At 36.5% G+C, this 19,798-nt stretch overlaps 1 protein-coding gene across 4 annotated transcripts in view; it reads right to left on the bottom strand.

Moving 5' to 3' along the window:
• The window catches only part of COL19A1 (collagen type XIX alpha 1 chain), a 312,844-nt gene that overhangs the window by 156,584 nt on the left and 136,462 nt on the right, over positions 1–19,798 (bottom strand). For all 4 annotated transcript variants that reach the window (XM_070584878.1, XM_070584877.1, XM_070584876.1 and 1 more), the window contains one exon: positions 19,565–19,600. In XM_070584878.1, coding sequence (XP_070440979.1) covers positions 19,565–19,600 — 36 coding nt within the window. The remainder of the gene's footprint in view (positions 1–19,564; positions 19,601–19,798) is intronic.

Genomic DNA, 19,798 nt, shown 5'->3' with positions numbered 1-19,798 from the left:
AATGCCACAGTTCAGTTTACATGGGACAGCCTCCTCAAGGTGAAAGAATTCTACCCATAAAGACCCCGGGGTTAAACAAAAGTTCTCTGAACATTTCTCAGCAATTATCTCATAAGACCCTCAGTCCTATTGATATTCACTTCTATTGGTATTTTTGCCACTGAATAATAGCATACAACAAAATTAACATAATAATAACACCAGCTAAAAGTTAAATAGTTCTTATTAGGAGCTAATCATCATTAAAAAAATTTACATACACTAATTAATTTAATCATCACTATAAAACTATGCAATAAGAAACATTATTATCACATTTTATAGAGACTAGGGCACAGAAACTTCAGAGGCACAGTCAGGTTTACACCCAGGCAATCTGGATCCAAGGTCTACATAACCCCTAAGCTACGAGGCATGAATTTTCGGTTTGTTCGAACCAGTGGAATGGTTCATTGGAATGAATACAATTCAAGTCCTGTTAGAGACCAATCATTTTTGAGTTCCATTTCATAGATCAATTCTAGCACCCCAATTTTTCTAAATGCTTAAAGTAGAATTGAATTAAACTAATTTCTGTGTGAATTTATGACTTAAATATACATGTTTCTGCATGCAATTTTTTAAGAAGCTTACCCATTTTATAATTTTCTAATGGCATGGAGATACATTTTAATGTATTTTTCTAGATTGCTGAGTATCTCAACAAGAAATAAAATTGCTCTTTCATGAGAGTCCCAAGTGCCAATGTATAGCACTTTCAGGAAAGAAAGTTTCACTGTTGAGTTTTAAAGTGCATAATCTAGAATTCTGATGAAAACAATTTGAAATGTCTTTTGAAACAGAAGGAAACTGTGAACAGAAGGGCAGAAGGAGCTCTTCTCAAGTCACTGGTCTAATGAAAGACACATAAATCTCCTCCCTGTCAAATGAGCCAACAGAGGTTTTTCAAAAACATAAATCTTCTCTGAGGCGAAACATAAATCTTTCTAGAGCCTTAAGCATCAACCCCCCCCTATATTTCTGCCCAGAACTGATAAAAACAGCTTTATAGGATAGAAATACTTCTATTTTAATCAAGTAATTCATTTATGTAAGTCTTCTGCCCACAAATTAAAAAAGGATTGATTTGTAAAGATATTTCAACTGTTTTCTTTCTGCTGGCCCACCAGTACCCTGAGAATCCTAATATTGAGCTGGATCATCAGTTTCAGAAAGTTAACAATGAATTAAACGTGAATTATTCAACTTTTTAAGTCAAAAGTACTAATTTGAATTGAGGCAATTCATAGAAAGGCCATTATAAATAACTCAGATTTTGATATGTGAGGAATTTAAAATAATCTTAAATTGCCTGTTAATTACAGGCAATTATGCTGTAATTAAAAGTTCTGCTTTATGGGCTTTTAACAAGAACTTAAACATTTCATTCACTTAAAAATAGATGGTTATAGTTCCTGAAAAAAAGCATTATTTCGTAGTTGAGTCTGTGACTTCAATGTATTTAAAGCAAACAACTTTAAATTACAGCATAAGTATTCTAGTAAAAAAATTATTTTCTCTGAAATAACTGAACGCTTTTGTGTAGCGCCAATATAGCTACAGTTGTACAAATACTTGCAGACCATTTATAAACTAATTGCAAATGATTACTTTAAAAGTGATCAACTTTAACTGCTGGTTATTTTTTCTTAAACCAAATAGGTTCTGAGAAGGCAGTGACAATGGACAATGAGCATGGTTTATCTCTGTGGCCCCGGTACCTACACAGCATCCAACACACAGTCAGCATTCAAATAAGAGAGCAGGTAAAAAGGAGGGAGGGAAGGAGGGAAGGGACCACATCATCTACTGAACTGATCCTTTTTGTATCTTATACACATTAATTTAGAGAAAAACTTGTGCCCAGGCTTCTCTCAGTGAATACTACACGATCTCTTGAGCATTAGAGCCATCTGTTAATTTGCGTGTCATTTGATTTATAAACGACCAGCTGAGATTTTCTCTCAGTTGCTTATAGTATTTACGGTAGTTTTCACAGGGTGAAATCTGTGCTTCCTCTCTGTGCCTAATTCACTTAAGCTGGATTTATCTGGGCCCCAAGGAACTGGCATTTAAAGTATCATTTAGTAAGCATGTCCAAGACACTTCTGCTGTTGACTGACTTAACCTTTGGCTTCTGTGTAAACATTTAGTGCCATCTGGACGAGTATGTAATAACTCCCCACAGGATCAGGGCCAGAGCAACACACTCATTTTCCTGGGAACTAAAATTAGCGGATATATGACATGAAATAGCCCTGTTCTACCTTCCCTCACCTGTCTCTTCTGACATGACATGCAAAGGCAGAAAAGAATAGAGGGAAGGAGCAGAGGCACTAGCCAACCGCCTCGTCTCAATAAGAGTCCCTGCCTTGAGTCTGAAGCTGCAGTTAAGGATTTCAGCAAAACTTACTGTAAAAACAGCAGCATATTATCTAGTTGAGGAGAGTCTGGTAAAGCTAAGTCAGGGTACAGAACATACACAACAATTTTAAGAAATTATATCTAATGACATACTAAATTTAAATCAAATTAAGATTTTAATTACAACTGACAAAGAACCAAAGAATTTGCTCTTATTACACCTGTATATTTAAATGTAAAACTTTATATCTAATATGTAAAGAAAAAGCTAGTGTAAAATGCCATAATTCAAATAACACGAATAAAATATGAAATATTTACCTTTAATAGAGGATTTTTATGTCAAAATATTCATGATTTCAGAATAATTTATCAGAATCTACCTTTAACATAAATTGTCATTATGATCTTAGATAAATTTTATTTTGATCCATAAAATTTGGATGTTTTATAATAAGTTTTCCTATTCAGTGTTGGTTTTAGCTAACATCAATAAGTATTGGCTTTGTAAATTATAAATATCAACAGAGGAGACATTTTGAATTCATCAATAACTCATTTTTTTCTCCTAGCTTTTTTGGAATATAATTGACATATAACATTGTATAAATTTAAGGCATAAAAGCTGATGATTTGATACACATATATACTGAAACAGTTACCGCAATAAAGGTAGTTAACACGTCCATCACCTCACATAAATAGCTTTTTTTGTGAGGAAGACTGGCCCTGAGCTAACATCCGTGCCCATGTTCCTCTATTTTATGGGGGACGCCTGCCACAGCACGGCTTGACAAGCAATGCGTCAGTCCGCTCCCAGGATCCGAACGAGCAAAACCCGGGCCACCGAAGTGAAATGTGTGAACTTAATTGCTGCACCACGGGGCCAGCCCCACATAAATAGCTTTTCTTGTGTGTGTGGTGATAATATTTAAGATATAGTCTCTTAGCAACTTTCAAGCATGTAATACAGTGTTGTTAACTATAGTCACCACGCTGTACATTAGGTCTTCAGAACTCATAAGTGGAAGTTTGTAATCTTTGACCAACATCTCCCCATTTTCCCACCCTCCATCCCTGGAAACCACCATTCTACTCTCTGTTTCTATGAATTCGGCCTTTTTAGATTCTGCATATAAGTGAGAACATACAGTATTTGTCTTTCTGACTTATTTCACTTAATATAATGTACTCAAGTTCCATTCATGCTGTTGCAAATGGCAGATTTCCTTCTTTTTATGGCTGAGTAATTGTTCTTTGTCCATTCACCCATCAGAGGACACTCCAGTTGTTTCCACATCCTGGCTATTGTAAATCGTGCTGCAGTGAACATGGAAAGTGGGTATCCCTTTGAGATTCCGTTTTCACTTCCTTTGGATATATACCCACAAGTGGGATTGCTAGATCATATGGTAAGTTTTATTTTTAATTTTTAGGGGAACTTCCATACTTGTTTTCCATAGTGGGTGCACCAATTTCATTGCCACCTACAGTGCACAAGGGTTGCCTTTATTCCACATCCTCGCCAACACTTATTATTTTTTGCCTTTTGGATAATAGCCATTCTAGCAGGTGTGAGGTGACATCTCATTGTGGTTTTGATTTGCGTTTCCCTGATGATTAGTGAAGTTGAGCACCATTTCATGTACCTGTTGGCCATTTGTATGTCTTCTCTGAAAAAACATCTATTCAAGTCCTTTGTTTATTTTTAGACGTGATTGTTTGATTTTATTTTTTGCTTCTGAGTTAAATGAGCTCCTTACCTATTTTGGAAATTAACCCCTTATGAGATAGCTGGTTTGCAAACATTTCCTCCCATTCCATGGTTGGGTTTTCATCTTGTTGACTGTTTATTTTTCTGTGCAGAAACTTTCGAGTTTGATGTAGTGTCACTTGTTTATTTTTGCTTTTGTTGCTTGTGCGTATGGTGTCATAGCCAAAAAATCATCGCCAAGACCAATGTCAAGTAGATTTTCCTTATGTTTTCTTCTAGGAGTTTTATAGTTTCAGCTCTTACATTTAAGTCTTGAATCCATTTCAAGTTAATTTTTGTGAGTGGTGTAAGATAGGGGTCCAATTCATTCTTTTGCATGTGATTATCCAGTTTTCCCAACACCATTCACTGAAGAGACTGCCTTTTCTCCATTGAGCATATCTGGCTTCCTTGTCAAATATTATTTGACTGTATATGCATGGTTTATTTCTGGGCTCCCAATTCTGTTCCAGTTGTCTATGTGTCTATCTTTATGACAGTACCATGTTGTTTTGATTAATACAGCTTCGTAATATAGCTTGAAATCAGGAAGTGTAATGCTGCCCACTTTGCTCTTTCTTAGGATTGCTTTGGCTATTTAGGGGCGTCAGTGTTACCACACAAATTTTAGGATTGTTTTTTCTATTTCTGCAAAAAGTCCTATTAGAATTTTGATAGAGAATGCATTGAATCTATAGATGGCTTTGGGTAGTGTGAACATTTTAACAATATTAATTATTCTAATCCATGAAGGCAGGATATCTTTCTATTTATTTGTGATTTCCTCAATTTCTTTCACTAAAGTCTCATAGTTCAATTCATTCCTAGAATGTTATTATTGTTTATGCCTTTCTGAATAGGATTGTTGTCTTTACTTCGTTTTCGGATATTTCGTCAGTGTTTAGAAATGCAATAGATTTATGTATGTTGATTTTACATCCTGCAGCTTTACTGAATTTGTTTATTAGTTCTAACAGCTTTTTGGTGATGTCTTTAGGATTTTCTATATATAGGATCACGTCAACTGCAAATAGAGACAATTTTACTTCTTTCTTTCTGATTTGGATGCCTTTTCTTTCTTTTTCTTCCCTGATTGCTCTGGGTAGGGCTCCCAGCACTATGTTGAATAGCAGTGGTGAAGGTAGGCCCCTTGTCTTGTTCCTGATCTTAGAGGAAAGGCTTTCAACCTTCCACCACTGAGTATGATCTTAGCTGTGGGCTTGTCATATATGTCTTTTATTATGGTGAGGTATGTGCCCTCTATACCCAATTTGTTGAGAGTTTTTATCACGAAAGGATGTAAATTTTGTCAAATGCTTTTTTTGTATCTATTGAGATGATCATATGATTTTTATCTTTCATTCTATTAATATAATATATCACATTTATTGATTTTTGTATGTTGAACCATCATTGCATCCCAGGCATCATGATGCATAATCCTTTTAATATGCTGTTGAATTAGATTTTCTAGTATTTTGTTGAAAATTCTTGCATCGATATTCATCAGGAATATTGGTCTGTACTTTTCTTGCAGTGTCCTTATCTGGCTTTGGTATCAGGGTAATGCTGGCCTTGCATAATGAGTTTGGGAGTGTTCCCTCCTCTTAAATTTTTTGGAAGAGTTTGAGAAGGATTGGCATTAATTCTTCTTTCAACGTTTCGTGGAATTCACCAGTGAAACCATCTGGTCCTGGGCTTTTCTCTGTGGGGAGTTTTTGGATGGAAGTTCCCTACTATTATTGTATTGTTGTCTATTTCTCCATTCAAATATGTTAGTATTTGCTTAATATATTTAGGTGCTCTGATGTTGGCACATATCTATCTACAATCTATATCCTCTTGATGAATTGACCTTTTTATCATTGTATAATGACCTTTGTCTCTTATTAGTGTTTTGACTTAAAGTGTAATTTTCTGATATACATATAACTACCCCTTCTCTCTTTTGGTTTCCATTTCCATGAAATATAATTTTTCATCACTTTATTTTCAATCTATGTGTGCCCTTATAGCAATAGTAAGTCTCTCGTAGGAAGGATGTTGTTGGGTCTTTTTTAAAAAAATCCATTTAGCCACTCTATGCCTTTTGATTGGAAAATTTAGTGCATTCACATTTAAAGTAATTATTGATAGGTAACGACTTACTAATGCCATCTTATTAATTGTTTTCTGGCTGTTTCGTTGTTCTCTTGTTCCTTTCTTCATGTCTTACTGTCTTCTTTTGTGAATTAATGATTTTTAAATAGTTGTGTGTTTTGCTTCCCTTCTCTTTATCTTTTGCAAATCTCCTGTAGGTTTTTACTGTGAGGTTATCACAAGACTTACATGAGACATCTTATAGATATAACAGTCTATTTTATGCTGACAACAATTTAACTTTGATTACACACAAAAATGCTACCTTTCTTCTGAAACTCCATCCACATTTCATGTATTTGATATCATAATTTACCTCTTTTTACATTGTGCACTCATTGACAAATTATTGTAGCTATAGTTATTTTTAATACTTTTGTCCTTTAACCTTTATACTGGAGTTAAATTGTTAACACATCACTATCTTGCAGTATTAGAGTATTCTGAAATTGATTACACTTTACCAGTGTGTTTTATACTTACATATGTCTTCATGTTATTAATTAGTGTCCTTTCATTTCAGCTTGAAGAACTCTTTTGGCATTTCTTGTAAGGCAGGTCTCGTGGTGATGAACTCACTCAGCTTTTGTTTGTTCGGGAAAAACTTTTTCTCTTCTTTATTTCTGAAAAACAGCTCTGCTGGGTTAAGTATTCTTGGTCGGCTTGGTTTTTTCTTTCAGCACTTTGATTATGTCATCCCACTTACTCCTGGCCTGCAAAGTGTCTGCTGAGAAGTCCGCATATTGCCTTACGGAAGTTCCCTTGTATGTGAAGAATTTTTCTCTCTTGCTGCTTTTAAAACCCCGCTTTTGTCTTTGATTTTAGACAGTTTTATTGTAATGTGTCATGGAGAATCTCATCAGGGGTTGAAATTTTGGGGGAGCTGAGAACTTAGTGAACCTGGATGCCCTAATCTGTCTCCAGCTTTGGGAATTTCTCAAGTCATTATTTCTTTAAATAAGCTTTCTGTCTGTTTCTCTCTCTCTTTTCCTTCTGGGATCCAATAATGCATAGATTGTTTCTGTTAACGATATCCCATAGGTCAGGAAGCCTTTCTTTACTTTTTTCATCCTTTTTTCTTTGTTCTCCTATGACTGGATAATTTCAAAACACCTGTCTTCTACTTCACAGATTTTTTTCTTCTGCTTGATCCAGTCTGCTGTTGAAGCTCTCTATTATATTTTTCATTTCATTCCTTGTATTGTTTAGCTCCAGAATTTCTGTTTGGTTCTTTTTTGTGATTCCTATCTCAGTGTTAAACTTCTCATATTGTTCATGTATTGTTTTCCTGATTTCATTGAATTGTCTTTCTGTATTTTCTTGTAGTTCACTGAGCTTCCTTAAAAAATTATTTTGAATTCTTTATCAGGCAAATTAGAGATCTCCTTTTCTTTGGGGTCACTTACTTGAAACTTACTGTGTTCCTTTGGTGGTGTCATGTTTCCTTGATTTTTAATACTTCTTGAAATCTGGTATTGCTGTTTTCACATTTGAAGAAGCAGTCATCTCCTACAGTCTTTACTGGCTGGTTTTGGGTGTGAAATACCTTCCATTAACCCTGTTAGGGATTCTGAGGCTTTCTCAGACCTTTTCTTGGATATGCATGCTCCACACTTCTTGTTCTCTCTTATGGGGGAGTTCTTAAGGTTGTATGCCTTCTCTCAATATTCCATAGCCAAGATGGATGCTGACAGCCTTGCTTTTGTTTTACTTAGGGTGGTGATGAATGCTCAGTTATGTGTTGTTTTCCCAATCCCACAGAGTTGGGCCAGCTTTCTATGGGTGCTCACTAGTTATCTGCAAAGGCTCCCTCTTGCTGCCGTAGGAAGCATGTACACCTTGCTGGCACAATGTGTAGATGAGGTGCATTGGGGGTGCCTGTGGGCCACTGGGGGAGGCTTAGAGGTGAGGAATCCCCAGTAGCTTGTGGGCAAGCTCCCTGATGGAGTCCATGATGCAGTCAGTAGGATCTGCATTCCTTTGATGCCTCCAAGAGCCCTCCTGTTGTTCTCCTAGTAACTCTCCACACCCCAATCACATGGAATACCTCCATACTCTGCATGGGGCAAGAAGGAAGTGGGTTTCTTTCGCAGCATCCTGCACAGCTGCGGAAGCTGGGTGCTCACTCACATGCTCTCCCTTTCCCCAGCAGGAGAAATCACAGAACAAGAAGGTCTCTCTTGGCACTGAGCTATGCTGCCTTGGGGAAGGGGTGATGCATGTAAATTGACACTGTTCCTCTTACCCTCTTCAGTGCATCCAGTCTCAGACTTCTTTGCTCCAGTGGTGTGGCAGAACTTCTCTGCTGGACTCCTGGATTTCCACAAAGGCTTTCTGGTCCATGGGTGGTTGTTTGAATTGGTATTATTTAGAGGAAAGATGGGAGAAAACTATTATTCTGCCATGATGATGATGTCCAGTAACTAACTTGTTAAGTGTCATTGTGACATTCATTCCAGGTATGGTGGCGACCAAGGAACTTTTGGAAAAATGTGATTTGATGACATTTTTTAAACTGCAATTTTCAAAAGTTAGTATCTATATGCAAAATGTTTTTATAAGAAAATTATTATTTTGTTGTTAATAAGCCAGTTGCTTAGAGAATTTCATCTAGAATCATGGTACTATTTACTTTATTTGGCTTGATTTGTGCTCTTGAAAGAAAAAACCCCAAATTTTTTAGAAGTATTTTTCATTTCTATGGATTAAAATGCCAAATTTTACCTTCTAGGAGTAAAACAAAGTGCTAAGAAATGGGTAAATAAATCAAGCAGGCTATGGTAAAATCTAAAACTGACAATCAAAGACTTCTATTTTGATCTATACTTTTTTTTATCACAATAAAGTCACAAGAACCATACATTTATTCTATTTGCCCAGCACTCTGCTTTTTAAAAAATTAAATATTGGACAATTTTCTAGAAAACAGACTTAAGTAAACTTCAATAAACAAATGACTTTGAAAAACTAAAACTGGAATAAGCAGCACAAAAATTATGACAAAAAAGACATTAATCCAAATGGTTTCAACAAAATCATTATGTAAGAGCTAATCCTTATCTTATACAATCTTTTTAAGAGAAAGTGAATAAACTGAATTAGTAAGGCTAACACAACAAGGATTAAAAGAACTACAAAGTCAATATTTATTAAGCATCATTTTTTTCTTGAGGACCTCTCTATGTTTGGAATTCAACAGTGAACAAACACAAAGAATCTTGCCCTCATGGGGTTAGTATTCAAATATAGAGGAAGATTGACAACAAACAGTAAACATAATAAATAGGCATTTTAAATGATATATTAGAAAGTGGAAGTGATATGAAGAAAAGAAAAAATGGAGCATGTAATGGGGATTAGAAATTCCAAGTGTTGTAATTTTTTTTTTTAAAGATTTTATTTTTTCCTTTTTCTCCCCAAAGCCCCCCGGTACATAGTTGTATATTTCTTGTTGTGGGTCCTTCCAGTTGTGACACGTGGGACGCTGCCTCAGCGTGGTCTGATGAGCAGTGCCATGTCCGCGCCCAGGATTCGAACCGACGAAACACTGGGCTGCCTGCAGCGGAGCGCGCGAACCTAACCACTCGGCCACGGGGCCAGCCCCCAAGTGTTGTAATTTTAAACAGGGTGGTCCAGTCTGGTCATCATTGAGAAAGTGACGTTTAGCAGAAACTTGAAGGAGGTAGCCAGACACATAGTAGGGTAGGCAGAAAAAAATGGCAAATGAAAACCCCATGAGGTGAGAGTGCACCAGGCAGGCTTGAGGAACTGCAAGGAGGCCACCATTGTGGTGTGAAGCTAGCAAGAAGGAGAAGAATAGGAGATGAAGTCAGAAACGCGGTGAGAGTTGAATCCTGTAAGACTCTGTAGGCCACTGTTTGGAATCTGGTTTCTACTCTAAATCCAATGGGGAGACATTGGAGATTTTGAACAGAAGCATGAGAAGGAACAGTCTGGCTTCTGTGTTTAGGAAAAACTCAAAGAGAACAAGGGGAGAAGTAGGGAGGCTATTAATTGACTACTGAGATAATCTAGGGATGCATGAGGGTAATAGAACTGAGTGGCAGCAGTAGAAATGTAAGAATCCAGTCAGATTCTGATATACACTGAGGGTGAGGCCAATAGAATAAATGAAAGAATTTGTAAGGCTAACTCACTTATGCTTACAAATGCAAAATTTCTAAGTAAATTATAAGTATAAAAAAATATATCATAGGAAGGCCTAGTATCTTCTCTTGGATTGACATATCCACAAATAACAACTATAAACTCCAGACAAAATATAAAAACAACTACCTGAGTCACTGCAAACTCAACAAAAGCAGGCAGATACTGGAGGGGAGTTGACATTTGGTAAAATGAAACAGCATGTGGTCAGTCTCCTGTTTTAAGACATTTCGCCTGAGAGCAGGCCACACTTGGGTCATGCGTGGCTATATGGAAAGCCACAATCTTGCTGGACTGAGAAATCAGAGGACAGAATTTAGGGGGAAACTCTGGAAAGCAAAGCAGGGTGCAGAAGCAAAATTCTGAAAAGAGAAAAGTAGGCCCCAATTCTGTGTATAAACTTTGCCCAAACCGCTGGCTGACCCCTAACCACACATGTGCAGTGTAGACTCCAAGTGACCCAGCTCAAGTGACAAGAACAAAACCGGGATTTTAGCAGGTGTCAAGTTTGTAATGTGTGTTCAGCTAAGTTAACTCCTGGCTTTAAAAACGTATTAATGTTCTTCAGAGAAACATAACAGAACTCAGAGTTTCTATAACATATCATTCACAGTGTCTAAAATGCAATTTGAAATTACTTGACAGAGAAGTAAGCATTAAAACATAAACCGCTCTAAAGGGAAAAGACAGTCAACAGAGACCAACTTGACATTACGCAGATGATTGAAGTATCAGACAAAGATGTTAAAGCATCGATTCAAACTATTCTCAAGGACATGAAGAAAAATATGGCTCCTAGGGAATGAAAAGATAGAAAATGTCAGCAAAGAAATAGACAATATTATACAGCATCTGAAATGAAAAATTCAAAGGATGGGCTTAACAGCAGAATAGAAACGAGCAAAGAATGAGTAAGCTTGAAAATAGTTCACCAGAAATGATCCATTCCCAAGAAAAGAGAACTAGATGGAAAACAAGTGAACAGAGTTTTGTGGACATGTGGGAAAATATTTCTAAAACGTCTAACATATACATAATTGGAGTCCCAGAAGGAGAGGAGAGAAATAAAGGGGCAGAAAATGTATTTGATGAAATAACGGACAAAAATATCCCAAATTAGCTGAAAGACATAACTTTACAGATTCAAGAAACTCAGGAAACCATAAGCAGGACAAATTTAAAGGTAAACACCCTTACATGCATCATTATCAAACTGCTAAAAGCCAAAGATAAAAATAAAAATTTTGAAAACAGCCAGAGAAAAATGACATATTGCAAACAGGGAACAATTACTGGAATGACTCTTGACTTCTCATCAGAAATAAAGGAAGCCAGAAGACAGGGAAAACACTTTTAACTGCTGAGAGAAAAAAGAGACTGACAAACCAGAATTCCTTATCCTTCATGAATGAGGTAAAGATGTCCATCATGACCAGGTAGGGTTTATCCTAGGACAGCAAGGATGGTTCACACTCAGAAAATGTATAAGGTGGTTAACCACACTGAGATATTGAAGGAGAAGGAATATATGAGTACTTCAACAGATGCATAAAAATACTACTACTATATAAGATTCAACAGCTGGTCCAGATAAAACTCTTGCAAAACTAGAAACAGAACGAAAATTTCCTTAACCAAAAACCCCCACAAAATACAGCTAGTTCATATTTAATGTAAAACTTCAGACACTCATATAGAAAAAGGCTAATGCCACCATCTTCTTCATGTGAGATTATCTAACCCCAAATAAAGCAAACCAATAACAAGAAAGATCATGTAATATGAAACTTCAGAGCCTTCACAGCGAAGTCATGGACCAGACTAGGATAATAATAATAATCCCTATGTAACAAGACCAGGAAAAGAAATAGGAAATAAACATTTTGGAAAAAGAGAGACAAATTGTTATAATTGGAGGCTAATCTGGTTATCTACATAGTAAAGATAAGAGAATCTATTGACAGACTATTAGAACTAATGTGGTGGTTTAGCAGAGTTGTGGATAAAGGTCAATATATAAAAATAAACATCATGAGGGAGGAATGTATTTTTTTACCTTATGGAAAGCCAGCTGGCCCAATATCATTTTTTGAATGGTCTACCCTTCCCCCACTGGTTTATATAGTTTCCTTGATCACATTCCAAGGCCCCATATGTGCTTAGATCTGATTCTGGGCTTTTTGTGTATTAAACACCGAAATGTCTACTAATGCCAAATATTGTTGAGGTGGGGATGATATAGGATGTCTCGTAAACTGCTGACTATACTGAATAGCCTCTTCAGAGAGTGATCAGACAGTGTCCTGTTAAACTGTAAAAGGGAATACTCGCTTACCTAATACCTTCACTTCTAGGTTTATAATCTAGAAAAACATACATGCATGTGCATTAGAGACAGGCACACATACCTTCGTTGTACATTGTTACTGAAAGAAAAAACAGGAAAAAATCCAGATGTTCATCAATTTAAAAATGCCTAGGGGTATGGTCATGTAGTGAAAGACCATAGAGCAGTTAAAAAGAACAAATCTGATCTACAAGATCAGTTTTGATGCATCTCAAAATCAGTATGATAGGGAAAAAATTTTGCAAATATTTATGCATGAGGATACCATTTATGTTAATGAAAAACGCACAGAATATTTAACTGCATATCTATGGGGTAAATGTGTAGTAATACTAACCTCATCATGAATATAGTAGCTCCCTCAGGGTGAAAAGAAAGCAAACCAGCACCTAATAATATTTTTGTTTGTTTAAAAAATCTGAAGCAAATGTTACAAACTATTAACATTTGTTTAGTTTGGATAACAAATACATATAATTTATTATATCATGCAGTAGGCATTAAACAGTCTCTAAGTAATTTTGAATTTGAATTTGGTATTTTGAGATAGAGGTCCCGGTCAGCTAGTCCCCAGAAAGCGCTAATGTCTTACACTGAGCCACGTCACGCATTCTCATTACCCATCCAATCTCTGGTAGGCACTTGATTTCTTAAACTCTGGCTCGGAGATAAAAGGAAGTTGGATTTTAAAAATTTAATTACTGTAATAGTTTAGGACATCTCCTTGGTATTTCTTTATTGTTTCCTGCCCTAGATTTAAATAAGGCATGCAGTAGAAGTTAGGAGCTGAGGTTTTACAAAAAATCCAGTTAAAAAATGGGCAAAGGACCTGAATAGACATTTTTTTCCAAAGAAGATATTCAAATGGCCACCAGCTAGATGAACAGGTGTTCAAAATCACTAATCATCAGGGAAATGAAAATCAAAACCACAATGAGATATCAACTCACACCTGTCAGAATGGCTAACATCAAAAAGACGAGAGATAAGAGTTGGTGAGGATGTGGAGAAAAAGGAACCCTTGTGCACTGTTGGTGGGCATGCAAACTGGTGCAGCCACTATGGAAAACAGTATGGAGGTTCCTCAAGAAATTAAAAATAGAAATACCTTACAATCCAGCAGTCCCACTTCTGGTATTTATCCAAAGGAAATCAAACTACCATCTCGAAGCAATAACTGCTCTCTTATGTTCATTCCACCATTATTCACAATAGCCAGCACATGAAAACAATCAAAGTGTCCATCGATGAATGAAAGTAATTTATTTATTTAGTGATATATTTAATTACTTATTACATTTATTCGTTCATTCATTTATTTATTCAGCCACAAAAAGAAGGAAATTCTGCCATTTGTGACAACATGAATGAAACTTGAGGGCCTTATGCTAAGTGAAATAAGCCAGACAGAAAGACATTGTATGATCTCACCTATACACGGAATCCAAAAAAACCCAAATTCATAAAAACAGAGAACAGATTTCCGGGGGTGGGAGGTGGGGGAAAAGGGTGAAGGTGATAAAAGATAAGAACTTCTATTTATCGAATGAATAAATTCTGGGGATGTTATGCACAGCATGGTGACTTATAGTTAACAATACTGTCTATATATTCGAAAGTTGCTAAGAGAGTAGATTTGAAAAGTTCTCATCACACATACAAAAATTTGTAACTACGTGAGGTGATGTGTTAACTAACCATATTGTAGTAATCATTTTGTAACATATATATATATATATACATACATATATATGATAAATTCACTACGTTGTATACCTTAAACTTATACAATGTTATATGTCAATTATATCTCAATAAAGCTGGAAAAAATAAAATAATGGAATGAGACTTCTTTAAATAAAATTATACTCAAATGTAAAAAAAAGCAGCTTAGGCTTTAGATTCAAACAGGTGTTTGAATATGAGCTCTGTCACTTAGCACCTCTGTAACCTCAGGCAAATTACTTACACTTTCCCATCCTCAGTTCCCTCTCCTGCTCTGTGGTCATACTCATTTTCTATCTCACAGGGATCCTTAGGGAATGATTTAAATAACACATAGTGAGCACTTGATAAATGTCTGCCATTTAATATTGTCATTATCATTACTTCCAATATAACAAGATGTGTCATTTTTAAAAAATGGCTATCACTTTGACATATAAAAAAGGATATGGAAAGAATGATTAGCTAATTAGTTTAAATCAGGTAAAATAATCATATTTATTTCTTTAGAGCATTAAAATTGCATTTGTTGTAAACTAGTATAATAGCTTACTATGTTTACACAATAGTTAATTTAGTACTAAACTAATTAGTGAATTTGGTATCATCCAAAAAGAGGCTGAAAAGAAATCAAAGTGATCTGATTAAATTTTTTATTTTCAACCAGCTGTGTTTGCTGAAAATATGCCTAGCAAGAGACACATGGAAGTGGGTTTATGGTGGCAAACACAGATTTCCCTTCTTTCTCTCTTTTTTTTTGTGTGTAATTCAACCACATTCTCACCTTTTGAGATGAAAGGAGTTTCAACCTCCTTACCATATCTCCAGAGGACAATTTGTAAAAAGAAGCATTTAGGGAAGATTCTCGGGCACTGTTTTATCAACTACTTTCCAGACCTTCCACTTAGGGATCATAGAACTGTTCTTGAATTTATTCCTTAATCTTTTGTTGTTGGAAAGGCTGTAAATTAAAGGAAGTAAGTGGGAAGATTCACAAGTTTATTAACATTGTACCAAAAAGTATCATTCCATTTTTTTCTGAGTCAAGTAGACTGACAGGATATTTAAAGGGTAAATGCTGTAAGTGACAGTTAATGCCATAATGATTAACCTCTATGAAGTTTTTACAGGCTCCAGATTTCTCTTTTCTTCCTCCCTTCTTTCCTTCTTTCCTCCCTTCCTTCTTTATTTCTCCCCATCCTCCTTCTTTTTAGCTATTTTTTTTTGTCTGAGGCAGTTCTGTCCATATGATTGCGAACATGAATCTATAGACGGATTCAAATGCTATCAAAGGGATTCACTTGTGACATTCTAAATGGGATCTCATTTCTGCAAATAGCAAAGGAGTGGAGTGCACACTGCAGCTCCATTTTGGTTGGCTTTCTCAGTAAGAGGTTCCCCGTATGTTGGAGAGTGAGGAGGCGCTGGTCACTGGCAATGAGAACACTTGGAGTCGGTGGGACAGCGAAAGGTGGAAGAAGGAGTGAGAGCTGTTGTGTTGAATTTAATTAATGAAGCTGCGTCTAGGACTCTGGTCTGTGCTTCACTGACACCATTTCCACAACTTTACCTTTCCTTCCTCCTTCTATACTTGGCCTCTCTTACTCCTGACCCATCTCCTCCACTGAGACCCGATTATTCCAGCCAGTTATAAGACAAAGTATAAATGAGAAACAAAGTACCATTTAATGAAAATAGATGGATAGTTTTATGTATTGGATTTTTTTAATGCAATGGTTCTATGTGATTTTTAAAATTTAAAATATTAGCCAAAGCATGGTCATCCACAGGGACATGAAAATAAGGATTAACACAACCCTCCACAAAAATGTTGTGCACAAAAAAGCATTGCCCTGCATGAGGACACTCAATGTTTCAGCGTGCTCAACTACTATTTCTCTCAATTTCTTATTGAGCAAAATACAAATAAAAGTAAAATAAATATACTGTGCATGTTTTGGAGGGAAAAACGTGTTCAGCTTTTTCTCCTCATTTATTCAGGGCAGTTCGGGTCTGCCTGCTTAGATGTCTCTGGAACTCTGTGTACTAGAGTTGCTAACGCCTGTGGTCCTGCTCAAGAAAGGACTGTTGACGGCCTTGCTGGTGGGTTGTAAATGTGGAGATAGATGTTCATCCTCTATAACCAAGTAATTAGATACCAAATCACAAGTATTAATAGAGAATCTGGCATTTCCTGGAAGCTTCCGAAAGTAATCAGGTTGTGTGTTTTTGATACAAATACTGATGCAATGAGTAATTCTAAAATGTTTGCTCAAGCTGTGAAAGAGGAAGCTGTGGCGAAAAGTATTCGACACGCTTTCAGAGTATTAGTTCTCAATCTTGGCTGCACATTGGAATTGTTTGGGAAAAATTTAAGACAACTCTTGCCTGGATCCTACCCCAGAGATTCTGACTTGGTTGGTTTATGGGGCAGCCTGGGAACAGGAGTTTTTAAAGCATCTCAGGTGATTCTAATGTGCAGTGCAGGTGGAGAACCACTGCCCCATGGAAGGAGGCAGCGCGTCTGCAGCCAGCTGGGGAATATTGGGTACCGAGCCTGGGACTCCAAGTGTGGTCCGAGGAGCAGTAGACTCCACAGCCTCTAGTTACAAGTGCAGACTCTCGGGCCCTCACATCAGACTTATGGAATAAAAATTGCATTTGAACAGGACCCCTGAATGTTCCAGTGCACGTTAAATTTTGAGAAACATTAAGGCACCTGAGCCCACAGGAGTCCTTGAGGGGCTGTGTTAGGGTTGTAATTAAGAGAAACTTCCTAGCCCTAATCTCCTCCACTTAGCCAAGAAGGCTTCAGTTTTAATTTAGCTTTACTCATGTGCCTCCCTAATGGAAAGAAGTATTTCTTTATTACCATGCATTAAGTTGGATTTCAGATGAAAGCCAGACTTCTTCAAAAGTCTAAAAGAATTTTCTGAGTAGGAAAAAGCTTCTTCCAATATAGTGCCCATAAACAGTGGCTTTCAACTCCAGTTGCATATTACAACTACCTGGAGAGCTTTCTAAACACGCTGCTTCCCCATCAGCTCTACTGAGTTATAATTTCTGGGGGTGGAGGCCCACATTGGCATGTTTTAAAGCTCTCCATGGAGTGAGTGTGCAGCTGGCTTTAAGAACCACTAAGGATGAACTCTAAGTTCATTGACTGCTATATATTGGTGCCTCATTTAATCCAAATATAGTGGTGTAAGTCATTTTGGCTCCCTTGTAGATTGTTATCAATTACTTCATTAAAATGTATCAACCTGGATTGTAAGAACAATGAAATATTTAGTGCATGGTAACTTTATATCGCCTTCAGTTTACCCCTACTGCATAGTTAACCATTGATTACATTAATAAAGTAATGACAAGCATATAAATAGAAATACCTAAATAATATTAGTATTTTACTTTATGAAATAAAACATTTCATTTCACAATCTCTTTGCCTTGTCATATCTTTAGACAAGCATAAACATTGGCTTGCACTCCTGGGTACCAGCCAGCCGCGTAGTGCAAAGAGACATCACTATGGTGCAACTTGGCAGGAAGACATCAGCTGTCATTAAAAATCCACAAAACAGATAGAGTGCAATACAATCTTCTGGTTGAGGGGCTGAAATTGCCTATCAGGTGAAATGATACACATGGATGGCATTTTTGTCGTCAAACACAAGTTGAAAACGACGAGGAAACCAGACAACTCAGTGGAATAGTGGAGCACATAACTTAGCTGAAGAATGAGAAACATGTGACTTAACGAACATGAGCCGGCTTGCCTCTAAATCACTGCCAAATCATTTTTAAAATAAACTCCACAAAGTATGAAACATGGAATAGTGCGCAGTTAAAACCTCCTCTCGAATAAATAGTTTTTATTTCCATCTTGAAAATAAAAGCTTCAAGCACAGAATTCCACTGCAAATTCAATTTGGCTCTTCCTAAGTCGGTCATCTGTTTGGTTCCTTAGATTTTCCATTTATGAAGAGGCATTTGTCCTTGAAGTAAGCTTTGCAAAGATTATTTGTGTAAGGCATTATTAGCGTCTTGTTCAGAATGACATTTTCAAGTGCAAAGATAAACGTAAACGCTATCGAAGCCACACACCTCTGACAGCCCTGTGCTGGCCTGTTGGGAAGAGCTCCATCCAGATACCAGAAGACATCCTTAAACCACCTGACCTTCTGTGGCCAGGACAGGTCTTTGAAACTGATGATTTAGATTCTTAACTTATGTCATTAGATAACAACATAAAATTCAAGAGACCTCGGGCTAGAAATAATCCTATTTAAAAACCTTTCCTCTTTTCCATTAGGCTTAGAGTCAGTCTTAGATCAAATCTTAAGGTAAATGAGAATCCTCAATGGCCTATGAAGAAAATCTATAACAGTAAATTGTATCTAAATATAAAAGCATTATATATTTATGATTAAATGCTTAATAAATGATGAACTATTTAATTGAGAACAATCCAATTATTCGCACATCACAGACTTTTCTCATAAGTCTGTTACTGAAATTTTGCCATTTTATTATTTGCAGATCCTAGAAGCAAATCATGTAGGGATAAACAGTGGTCTTGGGCAGGTTTGGGGGGAATGCAAGAATCAGCTGAAATAGGGTGCTGTTTTTAACCCATTGGGTATATGGCTAATTTTGTTCTTTTACAGTTTTTAGAGTAAGTAGAAGTGTCTCTACTTCCATGAACTTTAAATGTCACATTAAGAAGGTATAATCAAGCATTTCAGGGGCAAAATTAGGAACCATACAGAAGGTAGAGGAAATTGCTCAGGCTAGGTGCTGCCTCCGGACTTTGCTGGTAACTCCAGGTATGACCTCAGGTGAAACAGTTCACTGCTGTTGGCAGATACCCCATCTTTCCAATCTGGAGGTTTGGCTAGATCTACTCTAAGGTCACTTTCGATTCTCAAAATACCCTATGGCTTACTTCTGGTTTAGTCATGACATAATGTGAATAATAAACAGGATAACATATTCCAATTTTGAATTTTGATTTCAAGAATACTTACAGCTAAGGCTGGTGGTCCTGGGGGTCCCGTATCTCCCTAAAATAGATTTTAAAAAGCTGCAATTACCAATAGTCCCTTTTTGCACGTATGATTTATAAATATTCTGAGTGGCTAGAAGCAATATCTAGATAAATCTTGAAGGAAAGAAAAATAGAATTTTATCTTGAAAGAAGTCTCTGCACAACAAAAAATGTCTCGTGTGCTTTTAGCTTTCATGACATAAATATCACCTTG

This window comes from Equus przewalskii, chromosome 19 (assembly GCF_037783145.1).
Source record: "Equus przewalskii isolate Varuska chromosome 19, EquPr2, whole genome shotgun sequence".
In the NCBI taxonomy this organism is placed as follows: domain Eukaryota; kingdom Metazoa; phylum Chordata; class Mammalia; order Perissodactyla; family Equidae; genus Equus; species Equus przewalskii.
This window is presented reverse-complemented; position numbering and strand designations above follow the sequence as displayed.